Source organism: Brachyhypopomus gauderio, chromosome 16 (assembly GCF_052324685.1).
Source record: "Brachyhypopomus gauderio isolate BG-103 chromosome 16, BGAUD_0.2, whole genome shotgun sequence".
Classification (NCBI taxonomy): domain Eukaryota; kingdom Metazoa; phylum Chordata; class Actinopteri; order Gymnotiformes; family Hypopomidae; genus Brachyhypopomus; species Brachyhypopomus gauderio.
In genome coordinates this window covers 18,333,569-18,357,713 of record NC_135226.1, presented here as the reverse complement: position 1 = coordinate 18,357,713, position 24,145 = coordinate 18,333,569, and the positions used below count along the sequence as shown (strand labels likewise).

The window sequence follows — 24,145 nt, the reverse complement described above, 5'->3', positions numbered from 1 at the left end:
TTTTGAAACAGTGCGCTACAAACAAAACAAGTGTTTTCAAATTTGGTTTAAAGGTTTCCTATTGGCTTAAAAATACGTTTTTATGCTCATGTGGTATTAATCGCCAGTTCATTTCGCGATCATTAGGCCTTTGATTTTATTAAGACTTACATCCATTTGGTCAGATTGTGAAGAGGCCATGTAACATATGCTTTAGAAGTCACTCCAATTTCCTAAAATTAACACACCGGTCATCTTCAATTACTGTATATGAGGGTTAGAGAGTACTTTAATATTAGGCAAGCACAATTTGCATTGTTTTAAAATAGGAAACATATAAAGTCCAAGGGGTCGCAACAATGAGTCACTGCATGTCATGTTTTTGCTTACTCTAATTTGAGCAAATAATTAAAGTAATTAGCAAATATACAGTTCAGATGAGTAATATACATTTCAGTCAGGGTCTTTGGCAAATTTTTAATTACCAAAGTAGTCAATTTTTTTTAGATTCCTTCATCTTGACGTCCTACTGAAATGCATTGGTCACTTATTCAAAATGGCCTAATGGTATTGGGTAAACAAAGAAAGAATTTCACAAGGAAGCCTTCACAGTCAGTTAAGGATAAGAACTCTTTAATCACACATTGCAGAGAGTGTAGTGGATTATTGCATAATTTTGGTGAACAGTGTCTCATGTCAAAGACCAAAGAGATTATAGGTAAATGGTTTCAAGACTTTATAAAATGTAATCTCAATGGTAGCACAGTTAATTAGTGCCAAACCTTTATGTTATGTAACAGTCAGAAAATGTATATCACTCTTGAGAAGGGAAGACAGTGATTTTCCACTCTGGACATTTTCTTAACACATCAGATTAAGAAAGCCCTTACACTATCAAACTATACATTTGTTCAAGGCTGACCATCTCTGCGTTTAAGCAATTCTTAAATCTTGTCTAAATGGGGAAAGGAACATGTTAAAAAGCTGATTAAGCGCTCAGGACATCACGCTGCCACTAGGGGGCAGCATTGCACCTCCCACTACAATCCATGGAAGGCTAATCACAATAGGCAAAAAATAAAAACATTTCAATAGATAATACAAGTATACAATGTTTTTTTCTTTTCCCAATATCGTGGCGGTGGTACAATCTGCACTGTTGCAATACAAGAACTTGTTATAACTGCAGATTTGTACTTCACGCACATCTAAAATCTAGAACAATAACATCATTAGGGTTTAGGGATGGTTTAACTGAATTTCAAATGATGTGAATTCAGCAGCATGTCCTCTCTGTGACTCTAGAGGCTGGCTGTCTATATTACGCCAAGTCTTCGTCTAAATTAGACAATGTATGGGGTGCCTCAATTGAACTTGGCTTTGTCCGTTTCTGGAAAACCAGCGGGTGCTTCTGTGAGCTGCTTTCAGAGGTGTTGTCAAAAACTGTGGTCATCTAAGCTACTGATGCTATTATTAGCTTGACCTAAGCACCGTACAACATTATAAATATCGCTAGACTAGAACAAGAAGTATATTGTTAATTACCATTCGATGTTACGTCTGCATAACATCTTGTGGAAGTATAAGTGGTACAGTAGAGCCACCTAGTGGTTGTGGAAGGAACATCCTGAACAAGTCAAATCAAAGACATAAGACTAAGTTTATAAAATGTTCTCGTAAATGCCAGGACGAGTATATGTTAATTTTAATATTAGAGATTCCTAGAGGGTTATTTCATGAAAGGTAGTCTTGCCTTCATGGCCATTTAACCTATCAAACAGGCTCTACATCGCACATAAATTAATCCTATCACAATTTCATCACAATTCCTCCCCTTGATTTTCCATCAGCCCCTTTACGATCAACAAACACACACAAGCCTGCCACACTCTATTCTCAGGCCCTGCTCTAGAATGCATAACCCAGAGTTCACTACCGGTGTGTTGTGCTGTACTGGTGAAAACTTCTGGTTCATATTTATGAGGGGGGGGGGGGGCGCAAAAGAAGAAGTGAAACTGCAGTGATCGGATCTGCGTGAACTGCAATGCAGCACTTTCAGTGTCTGACTGGACTGACAAGGGCGTACAGGAAACCTCACAAGCAAATGCGTCCAATAAGCACTTGATTAGTGAGGGGAAAAAAAAGAAATAAGCCAGACTGAAACTCACCAGAGACACAAACACCCTACCATAGAGCCAAGCACGAGCTGCCCTATGGCTGTCCTTCCTACGAAAAACTACACTGCAGTACTGGGCAACCCGGCCAGTCCGCTCACCGGTAATTCAAATGCACTACACTGCGCAAAAGAACCCCCCCCCATACCACGTTCTCTGAATGAATACCGTGTAAAGTTCTGTGAAGTTAAGTCACATGGCAAATATAGAAAGGTTTGTTCTGCCACCACTACAGATGGAGAAAGGGTTTCTCTCTTTTTTATTTTTTCCCCTTGTCCGTGCACCCTGTGACGGAGGACAGCAGTGCAGGGAGAAGCAGGGTGATGATGCTGGAGAGGCTGAGGCAGGGGGGGGTCACTTCGCCTGGGTCACACCGCCTGGGTCACTCCGCCTGGGTCACTCCGCCTGGGTCACACCGCCTGGGTCACTCCGCCTGGGTCACACCGCCTGGGTCACTCCGCCTGGGTCACTCCGCCTGGCCCTCAGCGGAAGCAGCTGCAGCTATGGGTGCCGTCAGCCGGCCAGCCGGGTCCGCCTGGTCTGGTTCGTGCCGCCCCTCCCCTCCGGCGGCCCCCTGGGGTGCCAGCCCGTGGTGCAGCCACGCCGCCGGTCTGCACGGTCGCAGGAAGAGCGCCGGGTCGGGCATGGCCGTGGGTTCTTCAGGACCCGTGATCCTCAGGCATGGCACACACTCCCTGGCCCGCTCCGCACGGTGGCAGGAGGCCAGCCCGGAGCCGCCACGGCGCTTGGGTTTGACGGCAGGCGGTCCTCCTCCGGAGGCGGGCAGGGGCGTGGCGCGGGGGAGGGGCTTGTCGGCACCGGCCGCCGCCCTCTCCAGCCTCCGGCGCTGCTGGTGCTGAAGCCTCTGCTTGGCGGTGTGCAGCTGGAAGGACAGGTAGGCCGCCGCCTCTGTCTGCTTCTGCAGCTCCCCGTTCAGCATGGCCGTCCTGTGGCTCCGCCTCTTCAGCTCCTCCAGGAAGCGCCTCTCCTTCTCCTTCAGGCTGGCCCGCAGGGCGCCCACCAGCGCCCCCTTGTGGCCGAGCTCCTGGCGCAGCTCGCCGTGTGAGCGCTCCTGCTCTCGCAGCCTGCCCTCCGCGTCACGGCAACGCGCCTCCAGCCGCTCCTCTTCCTCACGCACCTCTGGCACAAAAACGCCACAAAACGTGCAGGAAACAAAAGCGACAATTACGCAGAGTTCTCTTCCCGACTAGATTAAGAAAAGTCCAAAAAATAACGCACTGAGCAGATAAGGGCACGGATTAGTATCCTAAATCCTAAACAATGTTATCTTACACATTTCGGACAGCTTCAGGCTTTTCTATAGCCATAACACTGCAGCCTGTATTACAGGTGGCTAATTGTTTAAACCTTTGTAATTTCAGCCAATCAGATTAATGCACCCAGACCTTTGTACTTCTTGTGCAAAATAACAAAAACCACAATGCACAATATGAGACATGAATCACAGAACAAAAACACTGCAAACTAATCACCCTCGAGAGCACGAGGACCCGTACACATGGCCCACGTGGGACCGGGAGACGGCTGGCTGTCTATCCTTCTGTGCACGTCTATTTATACTCTCTCATTTCGCATCTGTCTAATGCAGCAGTGCGTCTGCTCTCGTGTCGAGGCCAGTGTGCGTAACCCCGGCCCATAATGCCCTGCGTGGGGCCATCAGACACACCTCACGACGCACTCAGCAGCCCCTGCAGTGAGCGTAGAAGAAGGCTGTGTTGCCTGAGCCCTCTCCCTTTCTCATCCCTCCTTCCCTCACGCTCTCCACTCTTCCTCCATTTGAAGCCCCCTAACCGCCCGTGCGTAGCACATCTGACAAGAGACCTGGATCTAATTAGGCGTTCAAACCGGATTGTTCTCAAAGTGCTGGTCACCAGTTCAAGCTGTGCGCCATTAGGCCTACTGACTGATGTAATTTCTAGTAAATATTACTTTTATGAATACGGTTCATACAAATCCTGTTTCAAGTTGAACTAATTCATGGTCATTTCTACGCCTTTCACAAGTGTTTCTTGCTACACAAAAATCATTGAAAAGACGATGTATTACATTGGAGCGACTAGATTTTTTCCATCATTGCTACAGCTGCCTCCCCGCTGGTCTCTTCGCCTGTCTCCCTGCCCAACGTAATCTCAGCAGAAAGGAAAAACAAGTGGTAATTGGATAACCCCACTGGGACTGCGCTGAAGACGAGTGCAGGGGGTGGGAGAGAGGGATCAATTTGCCAAAGAGGGAGAAAATGAGACTGGTGGAGGAGAGAGGGTCTGAGCAGATACACAAAAGCACACACGTTTGTGCCCTCAGCACTCTCAAAGCTGGATTTTCTTTTAACCCTGACATAATATTAAAGAAGGCACAAAATTCTCAAAAATACTCAAGTTCACGAATTTTTCTCTTCTATAATGGTTCAGGCAGCAGTGTCAGTTACTTCCTATTACTTAAGCATGTGACTTGTCATGTGACCAAGAGTGACCCAGTTTACACAGACACATTTTGCGTAAACCTTATAAGGACACACTATTCCCAAAGCCAAAAGGTAGACTAATACGCTTTAAATGCTAATGCCATGATCACAGAGTCCAAATGATCCTTTTGCAATGTCAACGTTATTCCACAATTATTCCACAATTATTCCACAAGTCATCTCATCATCTCAATGCACAACCTGCTCCACAACAGCCCTGACCAGACAATGCACAAAAACTCAGAATCAAAACCGAACCAATAACAGAAAATAAACAATGTATTTTCTATATGTTGCAAAAGGCGAATCTATGGACTTTTCCCTGGGATTATGGGTGGACAGGCACTAGGACCTCAGCAGTCAGCTGTAATGTATTGGATTCAGGAGCCTGAGAACATAACATGTTTCTTTTAAAATTCATTTGATTAATGATTTGTACATGATCTATGAATCTACGAAATTTTTATACATGCAGTAGTGCTTCTATCTTCTGTTGATCATCCACTGGTGTGGGCATACAAATGGCAAGATTGAGTGCTGTTAGTCTAAGGTACACTGGGACCTGTGTGTCTGTGAGTGTTAGACTGTTAGTCTAAGGTACACTGGGACCTGTGTGTCTGTGAGTGTTTGACTGTTAGTCTAAGGTACACTGGGACCTGTGTGTCTGTGAGTGTTAGACTGTTAGTCTAAGGTACACTGGGACCTGTGTGTCTGTGAGTGTTTGACTGTTAGTCTAAGGTACACTGGGACCTGTGTGTCTGTGAGTGTTTGACTGTTAGTCTAAGGTACACTGGGACCTGTGTGTCTGTGAGTGTTCGACTGTTAGTCTAAGGTACACTGGGACCTGTGTGTCTGTGAGTGTTAGACTGTTAGTCTAAGGTACACTGGGACCTGTGTGTCTGTGAGTGTTTGACTGTTAGTCTAAGGTACACTGGGACCTGTGTGTCTGTGAGTGTTCGACTGTTAGTCTAAGGTACACTGGGACCTGTGTGTCTGTGAGTGTTTGACTGTTAGTCTAAGGTACACTGGGACCTGTGTGTCTGTGAGTGTTTGACTGTTAGTCTAAGGTACACTGGGACCTGTGTGTCTGTGAGTGTTTGACTGTTAGGAAGAGACTGAGCACCCACCTATTTCACTCTTACCAGGAGGCTTCAAGTTCAACTCTTGGGTCAATTCTGTAACAGAACAACAGGCAGGGTTTTGTTTTGTTTTTACGTTTGGTTTGTTTTTTAACAACGCCAAACCACCCCCCCCCCCCATTTTTGCCATTTTTCCCACATCCACGTTACATTCTTCCTTGGAAACACGAAAAGCACCGTTGAAGCGCAGGGTCCGTTTACAGAGTCCCAGCAGCAGCAGCGTGGGAGTCCGAGGATCCGGTGGGTCAGTGGGAGGTTGAGTTCCCTGGTCAGCGTGCAGCTCTGGGCCTCTGAGCTCCAGGACAAAGAGCAGCACATTGCAGCACAGCTGTGGTCTTCGTTCAGCTGCCTCAGCACATACGCAGACGGGCTCGGGTGATCCGGCCTCGTACTGTATTACGGGAGGGCGGGAACACAAGGCTCACGCTGCCAGGAAGTTATTGACCCGCAGGAGTCTTAGTGGAGACCACGCCATCCTACAGAGAGGCGGGGGTGGCTGGGGGAGGAGCCAGCCTTCCCCCTCCTCATGCTAGGGTGGGTGGTACAGCCTGGATATCACACCAGCACACACTAATGCCTCTGCCTGGGTGTGGCCGCTGGCCGTGAGCTGGGAGATCACACGTACCGTATCTCTGCACTGCCTCCCTGACGTTTTTGGTTGCCAAGAGGTTTGACTGGATTTAAGGCGAGCACGAATATATTACTCATCACTGCTATCCCATCCTGTCCTGATGCGAACGTATTATCGACTGACACCATGAACTAGGTTGAACTCTCAAGACATGTCACTGTGCCTTTTGAAAACCTGCAGTCTAAACGATACCTCTGCACACTCTGATTCATGATGACGCAGGTTAATTGGACTGCACAGCTCATCAAAAAATGGGAAAGAAGGTCAGTATTAGAGGCAAAAGGAGTGACCAGTTAGCAAAAACATCACCTCTGTACGGTTATTTGTAGGCGAGCTGTGCGACCACAAAAACATCACCTCTGTATGGTTATTTGTAGGCGAGCTGTCCGACCACAAAAACATCACCTCTGTACGGTTATTTGTAGGCGAGCTGTGCGACCACATCCTTCTGCACGACTCGGGCACCAGTGCTGGGCCGGTTCTGCTCACTCTGGTGTGTGGACAGCAAGGTGAGCTGCCGCAGCAGTGCGGTGTGCGGGGACTCACCTGTACAGCGCTTCTGCAGGGACAGGATCTCCAGGTGCAACGCCTGCAACATCGTCAGCTGCTCCTGACGGAGGAAAACAATGCTCCGCTCCACACTCTCTACCTGCAGGACCAGGGCACTCCTGTCCAACACCACCTGTGACCTCTTCACCCAATATATATATATACACACACACACACACACACACATATTTATATATACACACACACACACATATTTATATATACACACATACACACACACACACACACACACACAGGTGGAACAGTATGAAGGACATAAACACTGCATAAATTATATGACTGAGATAGATCCACTCATAAGGATGCAACCTGTTCCAATTATTTCAGTCATTACAATTATTCATGTAACTTCAATAAACTGAATGTAAATAACTGAATTCACATTATTGACATGTACATTTATATAATTTTTTTAAATGAAAGCCTGTTTTTCACCCTAGCACCACGACCATGTTTGCATGACCGGAGGGCAAGCAGTACGACCACTAATAATAATAATTAGAGACCTGCAAAGTTCATTAGGCCAGTTTCTGAACATTTTCAATTTAACACAGAGCATTTTGCACTGGGAACCAAGAGCAACGCGACCGGTTTGAAACAGCAGGTTTAAACAGCGCCCTACACACTGATGGGTGCTACATGAAGCACTTATTACAGGCTTTATTTATAAGACCTAGATTACCACCGCCAAATGGAGAACCACCCTCTTAAAATAGGTTATCGGACCACTGATGCTGTGGCCCTAACACCTACCGCGCTCTCCATGATCGCCCGCGATGCTGCTGTCCAGACGACGGAGACAAAGCCTCAGCATCCACTCCAACACCGCGCGGGACGGACGGACGCGCGTGCGGACACTTCGCTGCCAAATATGCACCCTTCACGAAATGGACAAAGACCGATCTCGTGTGCCGATGGCATCTTTCGGAGAGATACGTACTCGATCGATATCCAACGGAAGAATTTAAGGCATCGTAGCCCCGAGACGACAACGAAGGTTAAACCGAACAAGACGAGCAAACGTGGGAGTCGCGCGCCGCGACGTGCCACATTCTAGCCAGGTGTGATTTCCGCTTTATTATTACAGGCTCGGTCCATTAAGAGTCACTAACGTTCGTTTTAGTAGACGCGATTTCCCGTGCATCTCAACAGTCCTCCGGCGCATCTAACAGTGGAAGCGTAACGTTTTCTACGGATACCAACAAGGCACCGTGACCGGAGCACGCGATGAAAACGCTGCATCTGATTGGAAGCGGAGGCGCGCGCGCTCTCCTCTCGCCGACAGAATTCTCCTACGGAGAGAGCGCGCGCACGGATGATGCTGCTCCATCATAACATCATATGTTCAAACAAACAAAAAACAAACGCGATACCGACACCGTTCATTAAAACACACGTGGCACTGAAGAAGACGCGTTAATCATGGAAACGCAAATGGAAGGATTTGAGGGAATGTCCAGATATCCCGTCTTCAATTGCTGTAAAGTGTAGTACAGTAAATCCAAGCTTTTTCAGATTAAATAGTTTTGGCTGAAAATCTAAAGATACATGTAATTAATTTATAGTGAAAGCCACTGTGGAAAAGAGGTTATGTAAGAATTGAGTAATGTGAAAGTAATAAAGGCTATGCAAAATATAAATAGGCCTCTATAATTGAGTTCATGTTCAAAAGATGTCAAAAGGAGAACGAAAAATTCAGCACAGGGGAATAGTAATGTAGTGAAAACCATCAAAGCAATTAGAAAGTGGTCCAGAATGCTTTTCCATATTCAAAGGTGAAGTTTATTACTTAATGCACAGCCGTACCTCACTTATCCTGGTTACGGCCCTTGACATTAGCTTTAGTTTAGTTTTTACCATTGCAGATAAATGACAAATATATTGACTAATAAGTCACACACATATTTTTACACACCAAAACAACAATCTATAAGGCCAAGTGTTACTTATTTTATTGTCATATTTGACAGTAAAGAGCAGAAAAACAACATACAAACTGGTTTTGTGTTGATTAAAAATAATACAAACCAGAAAATAAAACTGGTACTTACAATTTGAACATAATATTTTACATAAAAGGTTCTTACTTATGCAGAAAAAGACAGCAGCTCGTATGTTTGTGGCCAGATGGTATTTTGCTAATTACAAAATTTTCCCCAATCACATACACAAGTAAACAACTTTACCATCTATGGCTTTGGAGACAGATTTAATTCACAATGTTACCAATCACAGCTCACATTCACAACACTGCAATAATCCAGTCGTACACTTCTACTACCTTAAAGTCAAATGGGGAAAAAAGTCAAGTTGCTCACAACAGTTCAAAAGTACCAAAGCTCACAATGTTACAATCATCACCTTGAGAATATGCACTTCAAATGTGGGCTTGTCTCTTATAAATCTACATGTACAACCTGATGAATCAGAGCTCAGACATATTACACTGTAAATCCTCAGATTGAAGTTGCTAGTGGTGATGACAGCAAAACAGAAACTTGTGTGAACCTGAGCATTTAAAGACCCTCCACTAATAGCCAAGAAGAATATGCATACACAAGTCTTGGTGCTGTTTCTATTTTTGATCCTCTTTTGTTTTAATCTCCAGCGTTAATCTTGGCTTATCGTCATTATCAGTCATTCGGTATCTCCACTCTTGCTGCAGTTGCAGTGTAACTTTTATGAAGACTACAATGCCTTTGAGATGAAGGGCACACGATGACACATTTCTTCTTTGTTACAGTGTGTTGTGTTCCTCCAAACCCATTTTCCAATAAGTGAAATTTCTTTTCAGAAAAAAGCATTAAATCAACAGTTCATCACTTATCTGAGAAAAATAAATTACAAATGTACATACAAAACAGATTTCACTGTAGAATGTTTGCCACACATTAAGCATGATTGGTACGGTTTTAACATTTATTTTTAAATAAACTAAGCAGCCTTGGCTTACACTTTAGTATGAGGTCATCGTTTTATCTATGTCTGCATCGCCACCTAGAGGCTTAACCACAAGTCAACAGTCTAAAAAGCTGGAACCAGGCATGAAAGCGGTAGACAATGATTCTCTCTGTCAGCTGCCCATGCCGTGAAGTAGAGAGGGAGAGGACAGTCCCCTTTATGACTACAGTAATAACACCACCATGACCGGGGTCTTCTAATACTGAGGCTGGCCGAGACCAAACGCCATTGCAGTTCATTTTCAGTGGACTGTGACCATGTTTTGGACAGCCAAACCTCTTCCATGTCTGAACAAGACGCAGTAATGGACATACTTGGACCCTTTCCTGGATGAGACACAGTTATAAACACATGTGGATCCAGTTGCTCCCCCCACCAAGCTTCATTCTTCTGTTCTCTGGTAAATATCATGTAAATCTACACATGTCACAGCTCCAAGACGGACAGCAGACGCCGGGTCTTTCTGCTACATGTGCTGACCACAGGTGGATCAGCACACACATCAAGTTAGGAGCAGACGGACCGTTGTTCCTGAGGTAGCAGACGCAGGTGTCCAACAGCCTTGGCAACAAGACTTTAGCTCTTAAGAGTTCATATAAACAAATGTACTTCACATAATGTACACTAGGTAAATCATGTATACAAGGTATGCAATTATGCACATAATACATATATTAACTGCCAGTTCGGTATCCAAGTTAGTGTTTAGTAGACAAAATATACACAAAATGGTGGGGGGTTTAACATTTGCTATTTAAGCCTGCGTTTGTTTAGAGACTAGGGGTTTTATTGTGCCCGTGTCATCATCATCACAAACATTACACCCTCTAAGTGATTAAGCACTGTTCTGGTATATAACTACATCACCAGATGTATTTGTTATATGCCTGCAAAAAGCTTTCAGTGAAATCATCCTTGGACTCTTCCATGACTGCATGCTAGAGTAAAATGATTACAGCCTTAGGAAGTCACACAAACCCAATTACTTTAATAAATTGGTAAAGGAGGAATGATGTCAGTGGACTGATGTCATACAAAAAATAACCCGTCACCCCCATTCGCCTAAAGTCCCATCAGACACCGGCGTCTGGGTGGTGAGGAAAAGGCACGTCTCACACTACTCACACCCCTCACACCCCCACACACGTCTCACACCACTCATATCCGTCACACCCCCTCACACCCCCACACACGTCTCACACCACTCATATCCGTCACACCCCCACACACGTCTCACACCACTCATATCCGTCACACCCCCTCACACCCCCACACATGTCTCACACCACTCATATCCGTCACACCCCCTCACACCCCCACACACGTCTCACACCACTCATATCCGTCACACCCCCTCACACCCCGACACACGTCTCACACCACTCATATCCGTCACACCCCCTCACACCCCCACACACGTCTCACACCACTCATATCCGTCACACCCCCTCACACCCCGACACACGTCTCACACCACTCATATCCGTCACACCCCCTCACACCCCCACACACGCCTCACACCCCCTCACATCCGTCACACCCCCTCACACCCCCACACACGTCTCACACCACTCATATCCGTCACACCCCCTCACACCCCGACACACGTCTCACACCACTCATATCCGTCACACCCCCTCACACCCCCACACACGCCTCACACCCCCTCACATCCGTCACACCCCCTCACACCCCCACACACGTCTCACACCACTCATATCCGTCACACCCCCTCACACGTCTCACACCACTTATATCCGTCACACCCCCTCACACCCCCACACACGTCTCACACCACTCATATCGTCACACCCCCTCACACCCCGACACACACCTCACACCCGTCACACCCCCTCACATCTGTCACACCCCCCCACACACCTCACACCCCCTCACATCCCTCACACCTCACACACCCCCTCACACCCCCTTGTCCGTTTTGATCTCCTTCTCCTGGCTGGCCTTGAGGAAGTCCGAGCGCAGCAGCCGGCAGAAGAGCACGATGTTAATGACGGTCATGATGGCCAGGCCGACGCTCCCCACCGTGTAGCTGGGCAGCGGGATGTCGTCTCGGTTCAACACCAGCCAGCGCGTCATCCACGCCAGGGTGTTGATGCGAAACACCACGTACGTGCCCAAGTTGACCATACTGTTCAGGCGGTACAGCACCAGATGGGCCGCGTTGGCCATGCGCAGCATCTGTCGCAGGTGCAGGAAGATGGAGTTGATCTCCACCAGCAGGGCCACCACGGCGTAACCCACGTAGTGGCGCGTCAGCGCGGACAGGCCGAAGCAGGCAATCACCTGCGTGGACAGAAGATGGGAGGGGATTGCGTTATGGCTGCGATTAAGTCCTCACGCTGCCTCTTACGACAGCTCTTTCTTCATCGTTTGTCCAGCTGCGTGGTCAAAAATGATGAAAGACCCACGCACAACAGCCATATCTCTGTCGTCTGGGGCAGCAGTCGATATATGAGGGCTGGAATGACCAGTCTGTTGCTCGCTGCCTCGTCTCACCGTCACCACGAGCAGCAGAAAACCCCAACACAAAGACTGAAGGGAACCGTCATCTGCCCCCCATGATTACAGGGAGCACCGCTACACTACAACAATGTCAACAAAACTCACAAAAGTTTCAAATATAACGGAAGGGCCGCTTCTTGCTTTTGTACATTAAACAACAACTTGTATGGTTGTGGCTTTGTAACCATGTACACACGGCCAAGTTTAGCGTTCATCTATGAGGACCAATCATTTTATCTTTAATTTCTTTTAACATTTTCTTTTTGTCTTTTCTCCTTTTAATGTTTCTTTTTATTTATACTATAAAGCACTTTGAGTTACATGTATGTATGAAAGGTGCTATACAAATAAAGATTATTATTATTATTATTATAACCACTAGGTGGCGCTGAATTCTTACTTATGAAAACACGAATATATAACATATTGCATTACGAGAGAAGTGATCCAGAATAATATTCACGAACTATGTCTTACTCGGTCATTTCAGTCAACACTTCTGACAACTTTTGACAATGTCAACATCCCCCCTCGCATTTCATGACCAAACCCGTAATATTATATGATTTCTTACACCACACAAAGCAAACTTTAAGCCAGCATGTCGACACACTGCCCCCAGCTCGTTACAATAACCAGGAAAGACGTTCTGGGTGGTACCAGGTTTGGTGAGAGGCCTTTAGAGCCACGAGCCTGCAGACCAGGCAGAAGAGCTCGTGAGACTGTCGCGTGGCCCTGTCCACAGTGACACGTAGCACGTGCGTTACGGGCTGCGATGTCACGACCGCAACAGCGTTCACTCTGACACCGAACTCTGCGTAGCGGTCAACGCGCGCGCCTGTGTGTGTGCGCGTGAAAGCGCGTGACAATGCCTCGCGTTTGCACGTACGAAATAGAACGAGAAGCGCGCGGTTGAGTCGGGCACCCGACTACGATTGTGCTCTTCCGATCATAAACGATTTGCAGGACGGAACGTGACTAGGAAGCGATTGTGGCGCGGATAATCTAGTATTGATCGAGCCGATCAAAGGTGCTAGGTAACATGGAATTGAGAGATGTGAGATGTGCTCCGATTTTACATCGGCTATAATTCTCAAAATCCTTCTGTGTGTGCTTAGCTGTGCTTCACTGCGAAGTGCGAACATTTACAACTTTAAATAATTACCGTAGAATATATTTTCTTATATGCTGAGGGTTCAAAAGCAGTCAGTATGAGGAACACGCAGAATTCACTGCAACAGGTGTATTTGAGCTTTGGTGCATTTCTAGAAGGGGTGTGTCATTAGACATGCTTTAGTCACAGACTACTTACACAACACCTAGCACCCAAAGCACACCATGTCCTGACTGCATACTCAATAAACCATCTTCTCCCTATGTAAATCTATCATCCTTAACCTGCTGTTCTTTCCTTAGTGCACCATCAGAGAGGCATAAAACTGGAGCCTTCTTGACCTCATGCCGTCTTGTGAAACAGTACCAGAAGGGTAAAACGAGCAGCTTCAGCTTGCAGTGTTTAACAAGGTTGACTAAGGTGTGGCTTGGGTCAAGAAAACAGGGCATGGAAGTGCTTTAACTGCTTATGTTATGGTCTCGTTTATGGGTTGGCTATTAAAGGTGATAATGACAATGGGGTGGATGATTGGAGCTGTCAGCATTTACTGTCAGAATTTGGTTATTAGCTTTGGTTATTAATATTGTCAACCTGAGCAGGGAGCGGGTTGGGGGGGGGGGCTCTCTGGCCTAGAAGTAGAGCAGGCAGAGATGATCCAGCCCATTGGGAAAAGTTGATTACAACAAGACATGATTGCTTGACACAAAGGAAGGGTTGAATACCCTAAGCACCCCCACCTCGCTCAGGTGGAGTGTTTACCCCACCAGTACAAGTCAATCAGCGTTATCATGAAGCATCCAGAGGGAGATACTCTGAGCCAAGATTCCAAACCAGAGGACAGATGACCGGGTGCAGACCATCGTGGTCCCACACCATCCCTGGTTCTTTTCAACTTCATCTCGAGTCAAGTCGATGCATCGGAAGCACTGGTGTTAATGGCATGGCTAGTTAGTGTACTTTGTACTGGGTGCTCCCTCTTGAGCGGTGGGAGAGACACTTGATTAGAACCGCTGAGCTATGTGCATGTTTGACTTTGTGAGCCTCTCCCTTTGGGGTCAATTACCGGCACCCGCAGTGATAATATGCATCTTCAAACGACATCGAAAAACAACTGAAGAACACCGACTCTAGTCCAAGGACAACGAAGCTTGACTGTGAGCCAGAGGCCTTTGTGACCGCTGGGTGCAGGCAGACCTCTTTCAGAAAGCAGACTAGTGCCAGCAGAGCCAGTCGAGTGAGATGATGTGTCATGGCGACAGCTGGCCTCAAGAAGGCAGGAAATGACATCTTAACAGGACAGATGGAGCAGGTGTAACCAAGACAGCAAACCGAGCTTTATGTCACTACACCTACATAAACACTGGCCGAGTCTCCCTCTCTCTCGCTCACGCTCACACACACACACACACACACACACACACACACACACACACACACACACACACACACACACACACACACACACACCCACAATGAATCACCCACTACCAGATGCAATGTTAGCATCTGTTAGCATCTGTTAGCGATGTTAGTGGAATCGTAGATTTTTATCAGTGCAGCCCACACATTCCTCCCTAAATATACCAGCCGCATGAAACACTGAGCCCCATCAATGTAAGAAACAACATCCAGTGGTACCAGGGAGAGCACTGGACGCTTGAAGGATCGGGGCAGTACGTGCGTGTGAGACTCCTGCTCAGATAGCAACGCGGGACATATTAAGAACTCAGAAGAACTTATTAAGGTGTGACTCAAAGCTCCACAAAGAAACAGTAATACAAACCTCTGTGCGTGTGTACTGGGTACATACTGTACATACTTCCACGACTTTGGTAAGTTGCTGACGTATGCTAAGGCGATCGATTTTCTGCTCTGGGGGTGAGAGGTACTGTTGTAACTGGCATCACTGTGACCCTAGAAGCCTACCATCCTGGTCTCTATATTCAATATATCTTATTGGAATAGGAAGTGGCTTCAAGGATGAAAAAGTACCTTAAATGTTCAGTCTCAACAAATTCAATTATATAACTGGCCTAAACAATTTTAAAACAAATGTAAGAGATATCGAAATCAGTCAGTAAGATAGTATAGACCAAACATAAACAGGCACATTAACCGCAGATCAACACAACTCCTCTGAATGAATCGAGATTCCCCATCCTGTCCAGGAGGGTAACTGGGCAGTTATGGTGGCTATTGGCTTAGAGGGCAGGTTGCCTCCTCTGGCTTTCGTCTCACAAACAGAAACTGGAGCTGTGTACATGCGCAGAAAGAGGATAAAGTTCATACAAAAAAGCACACAGATAAGCAGATCAGGCTAAATTTGTCATTATGACCTGGAACCCCTCGAATCAAAAGCAAGGGTAAGTATAACCCTAAAATCCAGCTCAAACACCACCACAGTCACAATCCATGGCAGCGGTCAGTGACGGACTGACTGTTAATACAAGCCGAACTTTCACCATTCATCAACAAAGCTATATAATGTAGATTGAGACACATGTACTCTGGTACAGATGCATAAACATGGTAACCATGGAAACCAGATGATTTTGGAAGCACTATTCCATCATTTCGGTTTCACCCACCATGCATCATCATTTACATTTACATTTATGGCATTTAGCAGACGCTCTTATCCAGAGCGACTTACAAAAGTGCTATGTAGTTGCTTGGAATCTCCAAGGTAGAATAGATAGTCCGTCATCACAGCCGGTGACCTACCTGTGGCAATACTGCATGGAGCCCGTCGCTCTGACTGGGCTTGGGCCAGTAGCTCTGTCAGAGGGGCAATGTGATCACAAGAGTGGGGCAACTCATTCCTCATTTAGACCTGCGGGGCCCAGGCTTGTCAAAGGGGCACTGGCCCCTTCTGCCCACACCTCTCCCCACCCATTTGCTATTTGTAAGATCAAGTAATATGGCCACCAGCTAGTCACGGTACCAGTAAGAAAACTCTCAGGAGTAATATTTCGATTGGTTAGTCAATGTGTCACTGGTGTTAATGGCATTATGCATAAAATTAGAACATTTTAAATTCATAGGACTTCAACAGCTTTTTCCAAAATGTAAAATGCTCGAAGCCCCTTGAAGTAAAATCATTCAACTCCACCAGGAGCCTAAACAGATTCTCAATTAGCTTGTCCGTTGCTTAGCAACAGAGAAGCACAACCTCCACTCTAGCCTCATGGCCGCACACGGGCCTCACACGGGCCCCACTCGCCGCACACACAGAGAACAGCAGAGCAGACATCTGAGCGAAGAAGTGTTTTTGTATCAGGAGCTACTTGGGGCCAGACTCACCGTTAAAAGTTAAGAGCGTGAACTCTTCAACAAACTCAAAAGGTACAGACCCCTAGCAAGTCACACAACCTGGTCATTCCTGCCTCAGGAAACACAGCGTGGTCTGTGATGAAAGCCGAGATAAACATTTACGATACTTGGCTGGGACGCTGTTGTGTGACATTCAGATGATACTTTATAGAGGTCATTATAAACCTTGCTTGCTTTCCTTCGGATAACTTTCCAAAGGAAAAAAAAGGGCCATTACAGCTCACAGCCAAACATCCGTGTAAAAGACGGATCTGTTTTGCGCCATGTACACCGATTACTTATGAATCTCTTATTTTTATTTCTGCTTTTCTTGGTGTTGCACTTCACAAATCACTGAAATGCCTCAGGCCATTTGAACTGTTTTATTTTTTTTTTTGGCAAATGCCATGTGCTATTCCGGAGACACTGGCGAGCACGTCTGTGCAGAGACACACCACGAGGGGAGGGTTCTTCAGATCTAGGGGAGAAACTGGCATTATGGAGGAGGCCTGGCACAGAGGGTAGGTTTTCACCGAGGTGTCCTTCACAGCACCCAGCACTTCACAGATACGGCCCCCCCCCCCCCCCCTCAGTATTCAGGCTTCCACGTTCCACAAACAGCCTGGCAATGAACCAGGTCACTTGCATTCAGCACAGTCATACTTTCCCCAGGCAACAATGATGCAAGCATGACATGAGACGTCAAAAAGCTTGTTCACATCAGAGCTGTGCGATGCTAGTTAATTATTTAGACAATACAGGTTTAATTTGACAGAATACGTGTTCCTCTCAAGAGGACTTTTGTACAGACATATACAGAGCTTGCGTGTCAGCTGAAAATTGTGCTGCTATAAATGTTATTGTTCTCATCCAGAAATTTCCCACAATATTAATCCAAAAGTAGTGTTTTATTTGTGTGTCTGAGGCATAACTGGCATTAAGTAGGTTTCTTATACCCTGAATGTGTCACAGGGGAACAGAGGGAGGGAACGCTTCGGTCCTGAGACACTGGAGCTGCTAAAGAAGATTCTGCATAAACAACTTGAACCAGGAGAGGAAGAGCTGCTATCAGTACTCACACCTGTAGCATTACTACTGCCGTAGTCGTGAACCAGGTGAGGAAGAGCTGCTATCAGTACTCACACCTGTAGCATTACTCCTGCTGTAGTCATGAACCAGGTGAGGAAGAGCTGCTATCAGTACTCACACCTGTTGCATTACTCCTGTCGTAGTCGTGAACCAGGTGAGGAAGAGCTGCTATCAGTACTCACACCTGTAGCATTACTACTGCCGTAGTCGTGAACCAGGTGAGGAAGAGCTGCTATCAGTACTCACACCTGTAGCATTACTCCTGCTGTAGTCATGAACCAGGTGAGGAAGAGCTGCTATCAGTACTCACACCTGTAGCATTACTCCTGCTGTAGTCATGAACCAGGTGAGGAAGAGCTGCTATCAGTACTCACACCTGTTGCATTACTCCTGCTGTAGTCGTGAACCAGGTGAGGAAGAGCTGCTATCAGTACTCACACCTGTTGCATTACTCCTGTCGTAGCTGTGAACCAGGGCCAGTGAAGTACAAGAGAAACTTCCTGGGTTCTGTCCTGGACATGAGTTAAGCATGTTAGGTCTCATTGGTGGCTCACATGAGATGCCAGGGTCCTTGGGCCAAGGTCTCCTTGTTCCTCCGGTCCACCAGACGCCAGACACTCCAGATATGCTACCATTCTGACGTCTGAAGCCCTTATCTACTGTCCTGAGACCTTCAGGACTGTCTGCCTTCAACTCACGAGGAGTACTACTAGAAATAATAGACAGAAACAGTAGAGAGAGAGAGAGAGAGAGAGCGAGACTACAGGCCTGCAAAGCATACACTGATCAACGTGTCCTAGGCCTGACATATGCTTAATATACCTTAATAAAGTGATTTCTTTTCCACTTATTATCAATAGTGGTCAATACATATATGAATACTGATGAATATGATTACAGAAAGACCAAATGTAAATTTTGCCCTGACAGTTCTTCCCATCCAGCTCATAGTGAAACGCTTGTTTATACATTTGTCGGTTAGCAGTGTCATTCTTATGCCCTTGCCACACTTTACGAGCTCTGGGACAACAGCGCACAGAACACGTCCCCCCGGGAGATTGTGAGATAGGAGGGTAAACAACGACCCTCCTTCTGCGATTACACACTCAATTCTGTCAAACTACCTGGGGAATGGTGGCAATGTGTGTTTGGACCACCTGAACACACCTGAGCTGTTACGGCCATCAAAACAGAAAAGCTACATTCACAGGGTCGGTTAGCGCACATGTTCTACATGTCTTAAAGAAGCGCTCTAATTTCACCTCTGCCACCTCTGGAAAATACATTTCCAAACATTACTGCCAAGTGGCACTGCCTATATATGCAACTAAGTACTCGAACAAGAACTACAAATCATTTTCCGCTCAGCCAGATACACGACCCTGCTGAAGCCAGACTGGGCCTTACTGAACCCTAAACTGCACTGATTAACAGTAATTGTTCCTCACAGCCAGATGTACACGTTCACCATCATTCATAGAAGGTCAAGCAATACATCAGCTCCCTATTTCTGTCCCAGACCACAGGTCTTCCTGTTTCCTGGGGAGGAAGAGGAAGGTCAGAAGTTAGAGGAGGAAGAGAGTCTTTGTGCCGTTGGCTGAGCGCCGTCGCCCATAACTCACAAACGTACAGGAACTTTACGGACGTCGAACAAACAGACCAACAGAAACCAGCGTTTCAAAACCTTGGCTCGCTGCTATTCTGGTGTGGTGAGACTGGCTGTCGAGAGAGCATGATTGCATGGGAAAGGAATTCTGGTACACACTGATCAACAGCATTCCTGCAGCAAGGCATCCGTCAGAACCGCAGTCCAAGCCATGCAGTAAACTGTCCCAGCAGACAACTGTCCCATGCGGACAACTGCACAGCAGAAGTGGGTGAGGTAAGAGAGAAGAGACGAGGCGTGGGGGGGATAGTGAGGAGGGGGACACGGTTTATCACGGTGCTACCATGGTCTCTCCAGCCACCCCAAGTGGGTGTGCACTCTCATGGAAACACATACACACACCACTTTTTGTTGAGTCCGTCTGTTGAAATGAACATAAAAAAATCTCCACATGTCACATGACATGTAACAACTGGCTATTTTTTAACCATGTCCATTTCATGTGTTTGAACTAGTGCTGTCAATTCCAAGTGCCGCGATTAAAAGTCCTCACCAGGATTTTGCCCAAGCTTGCTAGATTTTCTAATTAGCAATCCAGGTAAAATTAGTGGAATCAACACAATCCAGGAAGCCGGAGCAAAATCCTGGTGAGGACTTTTAATCGCGGCACCTGGAATTGACAGCACTAGTTTGAACCAAACCTGAAGTGACTTCAGCTTGTTTATTTTGTTCTGCAGATGACGACTTTCAGAGGCGCATACCAAATGAGGTGCTGCTTGAGTTTCTTTGAAACTCTAAAAGGTGGTCAGACAGGTCGAACAGTGAAGGTAAGGAAAACAAGGGAGCTTTCAGGGGACAAAGCTCGGGTTACCCAATTAACTAGACAAGACAAACAGGAACTTGTCAAATATCCACTTCCCACTAGAAGGGGATTAATTAGATGCTGTGTTTGTCTTACTCACCACCATGTGATGGAAAAGAAGCTCCCACGATTGGTTGATTTTCTGATTGAAAATCATGTCAAAAAAGTCATATATGAAGTACCCTAGAAAAAAGAAAAGAAGAAGAAAACAAAAACAGAGTTAATAATCAAGATCGGTTAAAAATTGCCCCATGGCATATCAAATCCTTATTAAGGGCATAGCTCCCATGGTGATGGTAACCAAGATGTCAGTTACGGGGGCCTATTTATATCTATCCCTTACTATGAAGGTATCCATGGAGATGGTGTTTTAGAGCAGTGAACTGAAATGATCAAAACGAGAACAACGGGAGAGTTAAACCCATTTATGTATTTATAATGATGAACATCAAGTCACATGATCAGCCTGCGAGTAATGCCACGGATCACCACTGTTAAAGGTCCGGTCCTAAGTGTTTACAGCTGCTCTGTCTCTTTTCATGGGGCATAAAATCAATGTGCAGGCAGCTTGCTGTTTTTTGATGGTGAGATGGCAGAGTCTAATCCTCGTGTAAGAAGGATGGTTTTAAACGGACTACAGGAGGTTCGTCAGTGCTGCGTTTTGGACCGTTAGCTTCAGGCACGGCTGGATAACCGTTTAGGCTGTGTAAGCTCGAGCTGGAACCTTATAAGTGTAGGAACGTGTAAAAAAACGAAATATATCAACAGTGGTTACAATCAGGTGCCGTTTTTCATTTCATAAGGCAAGTTAGCAAAATGTATTAAATGGTGGAATACATGTACTTTAAAAATGGTTTGCAATGCGAGAAACAAGTACACACTGATAATAATATAGAAAAAAACAATAATATAGAAAACTCATAAATTAACCATGTATTTCAGTGTGAGTTTAGTATAGAAAACTGCTAAATGAACCATGCATTTCAGAGGGAGTTTATTATTGAAAACTGCTAAATGAACCATGTATTTCAGAGGGAGTTCAGCTGTTATTGCAACGATCATTCCCTAAGATATAGTCCACATCCAGTCATGTACACTTTCTTTTTGTTGATTAGTTTTCCAGTAAAATCAGAAGTTATGTAGATGAGATGTAGATATTAGGTAGATGTACTATGTTGTTGCTTCATACTGACCCCTTGTCTATGCATTAGTGTTGTTGTTTTTATACTGTATATAATATATACTGTAATATATTCATTTAAAGGGGACCCAAATGTTTCACAACCTTGGGCTATGCCAGGGATTCATCCAGCACTGGTCTTAAACCTTTATCAGTGCAATGAACATTATCATCACGCATCATTGCAATGAACATTACTGTCACTTAAAAGCTTTCTTGAGAATTCAGTCAAACGGAAACAGATTTTAGATTAAGAACCTTTTTTTCTATTTTTATTATTTTTTGCTTATCTGGTGGCAATGCCAGAGGAATCATTATCTCCAAGGTTTGTGTACCGCAAGGCTGTGAGAGAAGAATACACACTTCACGATCTATTAGGTTATCACATTATCACGCAGCTGCAGGCTCAGTCCTGAGATGCATGTCCACGCCATTGGTGGGTGGGTTGACCATTAGATGTTCACTTGGACCAGTTGACCATTTTTCTAGAGTCATGTGATCAAATGCCTAAAGCTGGTGCCTGGGACGAATCATAAAGCCGCCCATTGACTGTACAGCCAGAACCAACCTCCCCCTCCCGGCACCAAGCCTGCGATTCTTCTACGCATCTAAAATATCTTTGGAATTTGGCAGCCTACCAGCATGAATTACAGTATCTGTTTAGTGGCTGAAATACCCCATCACACACCACCTACAAGTTCTAATAAACAAATAAGGCCAGAAAAGAATCCAACATTGGGAATGTGATGCATCTCATAAAGACTTCATTTTTTTGCAGAACTACTTCTACTTTTCCGCTGCATGGTGTTTGTTCTGTTTGTGCTTCGAAAAAAGAAAACTGAGCTGATGGGTGCTAGTAAGGGATCTAATCCTGTTATCGAGATTCGAGTACCAGTTGTGCCATGTGCAGATCTAATAACAAATTGCAGCATTTCCACTGCGAAGGGAAACTGTGGCTTTGGCTAAATGTCATGTCTAACTCCGTTTGGGAATGTGCTTTTCATTCGTGTGCTAAGCAGTATGTGGTTTTCGGTGTTTTCCCTTCGCTTAAAGCAGCACGATTGTGCACGTGCGTAAGTACGAAATGGCACAGGCGCGCGAGCCTGGCGCAGTCAGGAGTCCACGAGACTTGAAACGATGACACATTTTGTATATATAACAATAACAAGTGAATAACAAGTGAAACAATTTAATCGAAAATGAGAAAACAAATGTGTATAAACCATACGAACAACGAGAGGTCCCTCTGTACTGGACCAAACAGGTTTACGTGTTTCCCTCTCACTTACCAATTGATACGGACACTAACGCGTGTGAGAAGACGGAGTGTGTCTCTATCAAGTCCTCCGCCATCTGGGGATGCATATAAAAACTAGAAGAAAAGAAATATCAGAGCGATCTTGATCACTGACATGACCCTTCACAGATGTCTTTAAACAGCACTGTGAGCAGTGATTGAAAAAGATGAAAGATTAATTAAACTCGATGACCTCTGTGGAGTGGTTAACATCCTCTACCTGGGGGTACACTGGCTGCACAAACCCCCAAGGCCAATCCAGTACTATCAGTCTCTCAAAACAGTTGAGATCTGTATGCATAATCAATCTACAGTGTGCCGAGACTTACCAAAGCACAGACCATAATCCGGTAATAAGGCTGTGAACGAAAGATGTAGAAACATTTCTCCATTTCCATATATTCCTCTGAGCCGTTTCTGGGACAGGGAGTTTACCAAATCCACAGTTTACCAGTCTGAAGAAGCCCACGGATGCACCGGTCGTCAAGATGACTGAATCCAGCTCCATGTTTCTAGTGTTTCTGTTTATGTGACGAGACTAAAGCGAAGAATCTCGCGCGCTCCCAGCACGACTGCCACCGCACATTCGTCCTGCTAAAGTTATTCAACCAGATCAACAATTACATTATATTAGTACATTCCCCCATGATGATGTGCGTGTATAATGCAAATTTTGCCTGTGTCCCTTATGAAAAAAGGTCACACCGTCAACTTTCCAAACTAAGTTGCTGCAACTGCTCGAATCAGTGCAGGAAAAGGAGGAAGACTCATCAGAGGGGAGTGACGTTACAGAGCGCTCGTGCGTTACAAAAATCCTAAAATGCCTGTTGAACTTTTTCCCTGCTACAGTCACCAAACTGATCCCCGCCCTGTGGTCGAGGTCTCGGGTCCACTGAAGCGCTTCCCTCGTGGGAAACGTAAGACGTGTTTTACACAACTTAGGCGATACGTGAAACCCCAGTAAACAAAGCTAGTAGTATAAGAATTAGAAGTCCAGAAAACAAACTATCGCAGAAAGAAAGAATACGTGTAACAGAAACTAAGAACACATTAATGGACACGAATGCATTATCTTTACTTTAAACGTTTATTTTCATTAAAACAGATTCAAAGGCTACATAAACACAAACGACAAAAGCCATCTTTCCTGTTCTCTGGTTGGTTTTCAGCGACACCCCGCGGTAGTCTAATGTATTTACTTAAACTCTATTAAAGCATTTAATACC

General features: G+C 45.6%; 2 protein-coding genes across 3 annotated transcripts; both read right to left on the bottom strand.

Moving 5' to 3' along the window:
• Positions 1-590: 590 nt before the first annotated feature.
• ccdc92ba (coiled-coil domain containing 92Ba) lies at positions 591-8,208 on the bottom strand. Its single transcript, XM_076977392.1, has 4 exons — positions 7,729-8,208; positions 6,952-7,096; positions 5,763-5,810; positions 591-3,293 (listed from the first exon to the last, which is right to left on the bottom strand). Exons 1-4 carry the CDS (start codon positions 7,738-7,740, stop codon positions 2,620-2,622), a joined length of 879 nt encoding a protein of 292 aa, XP_076833507.1. The 5' UTR covers positions 7,741-8,208; the 3' UTR covers positions 591-2,619.
• Positions 8,209-11,842: 3,634 nt separating this feature from the next.
• On the bottom strand, positions 11,843-23,829 carry tlcd2 (TLC domain containing 2). 2 transcript variants are annotated; one of them, XM_076976015.1, is made up of 5 exons: positions 23,625-23,829; positions 23,249-23,513; positions 22,912-22,994; positions 20,543-20,625; positions 11,843-12,240 (listed from the first exon to the last, which is right to left on the bottom strand). In XM_076976015.1, exons 2-5 carry the CDS (start codon positions 23,425-23,427, stop codon positions 11,857-11,859), a joined length of 729 nt encoding a protein of 242 aa, XP_076832130.1. In that variant the 5' UTR covers positions 23,428-23,513; positions 23,625-23,829; the 3' UTR covers positions 11,843-11,856. The 2 variants fall into 2 exon arrangements, with proteins under 2 accessions (XP_076832130.1, XP_076832129.1); XM_076976014.1 differs by having other exon boundaries at positions 23,249-23,829.
• Positions 23,830-24,145: the final 316 nt, after the last annotated feature.